The 1,605-nt window shown below is 40.7% G+C and overlaps 1 protein-coding gene across 4 annotated transcripts in view; it reads left to right on the top strand.

The window, feature by feature from the left end:
- CCAR1 (cell division cycle and apoptosis regulator 1) overlaps nucleotides 1-1,605 on the top strand; it is a 74,094-nt gene that overhangs the window by 51,379 nt on the left and 21,110 nt on the right. For all 4 annotated transcript variants that reach the window (XM_011994099.1, XM_011994095.1, XM_011994098.1 and 1 more), the window contains one exon: nucleotides 1,209-1,448. In XM_011994099.1, coding sequence (XP_011849489.1) covers nucleotides 1,209-1,448 — 240 coding nt within the window. The remainder of the gene's footprint in view (nucleotides 1-1,208; nucleotides 1,449-1,605) is intronic.

Below are 1,605 nucleotides of genomic sequence, written 5' to 3' on the forward strand. Positions count from 1 at the left end.
GGATGCTTGCGTAGTAGTAATGGATGTTCCCTATTCAGGGTTTAAAATTGTTTCCCTAATCCAGAATTTTCTTCTCCTAGATACCAATATGACTTATTTCCTCATTGCCTTCTGTTCACTTTTTAAATGTCACTTTATCAGAGAAGCCTTCTCTTACTCTTCTCTCTTAGTATTCTCTAGGTGTTTATCATGCCTGTTTTCCATATAATTTGATGTTGATTTAATTATTCCTTTTCTTAAAAACCAGGCATCCCCACAGCCAGAATAGGTTAACAGAGACTTCATGATTTGGTTATTTATTACTTCTCTCCACTGGCTGGATGATAGGAGAGGTTTTTATCAGCTTTCTTCAGTGCTGTATCCCTAATGCCTAAAACAGGCCCTGTACATACCAGGCATTTGATGTAAAATTTATTGAGTAAATTAATAAGGTACACTTATCATGAAGATTAACAGTTGGTTGGCTTTGCGGGGTGGCTCACAACCTGTAATCACAGTACTTTGGGAGGCCGAGGCAGGTGGATCACCTGAGGTCAGGAGTTCGAGACCAGCCTGGCCAACATGGCGAAACTCCATCTCAACTGAAAATACAAAAATTAGCTGGGGTTGGTGGCACAAGCCTGTAATCTCAGCCACTCAGGAGAGTGAGGCAGGTGAATGGCTTGAATTCGGGAACCAAAGGTTGCTGTGAGCCCACATCACGCCACCGCACTCCAGTTTGGGTGACAGAGCAAGACTGTCAGGAAAAAAAAAAAAAAAGATTAATGGTTGTGTTAAAAATTTGATAAGTGGCCGGGTGAGGTGGCTCACTCCTGTAATCCCAGCACTTTGGGAGGCTGGGGCGGACAGATCACAAGGTCAGGAGATCGAGACCATCCTGGCTAACACGGTAAAACCCCGTCTCTACTAAAAATACAAAAATATTAGCCGGGCATGGTGGCGGGCACCTGTAGTCCCAGCTACTTGGGAGTCTGAGGCAGAAGAATGGTGTGAACCCAGGAGGTGGAGCTTACTGTGAGCCAAGATCGCACCACTGCACTCCAACTGGGTGACAGAGCGAGACTCCGTCTCAAAAAAAAAAGAGAAAAAAAAGGTTGATAAGTTTACATAATCATTATATGTGGCAAGTTTTCATTTGCTAAATTACTGTGCTAACTTTATTATTTCTGTTGAAATTTGGCTAGGTTCATGTTGGTATCTTTTTATAGGTTTCATTGTTTGCGGAACTTTTCAATGAAATGCTTCAAAGAGATTTTGGTGTCCGTATATACAAATCATTACTGTCTCTTCCTGAGAAAGAGGACAAAAAGGAAAAGGATAAAAAAAGCAAAAAAGATGAGAGAAAAGATAAAAAGGAAGAAAGAGATGATGAAACTGATGAGCCAAAACCCAAACGGAGAAAATCAGGCGATGATAAAGATAAAAAAGAAGATAGAGATGAAAGGAAGGTCTGTAATAACAACCTGCTTTAGAACTTTCAGTTATTCTTCTACGTTATAAAGGTTGATGTTGATTTCCATCAGAATATTAGATGTAAAAGCCAAACTGAAAGATTTTACTATATTAGAAAATCAAGGCCGGGCGCGGTGGCTCAAGCCTGTAATC

This window comes from Mandrillus leucophaeus, unplaced genomic scaffold (assembly GCF_000951045.1).
Source record: "Mandrillus leucophaeus isolate KB7577 unplaced genomic scaffold, Mleu.le_1.0 Scaffold441, whole genome shotgun sequence".
In the NCBI taxonomy this organism is placed as follows: Eukaryota; Metazoa; Chordata; class Mammalia; order Primates; family Cercopithecidae; genus Mandrillus; species Mandrillus leucophaeus.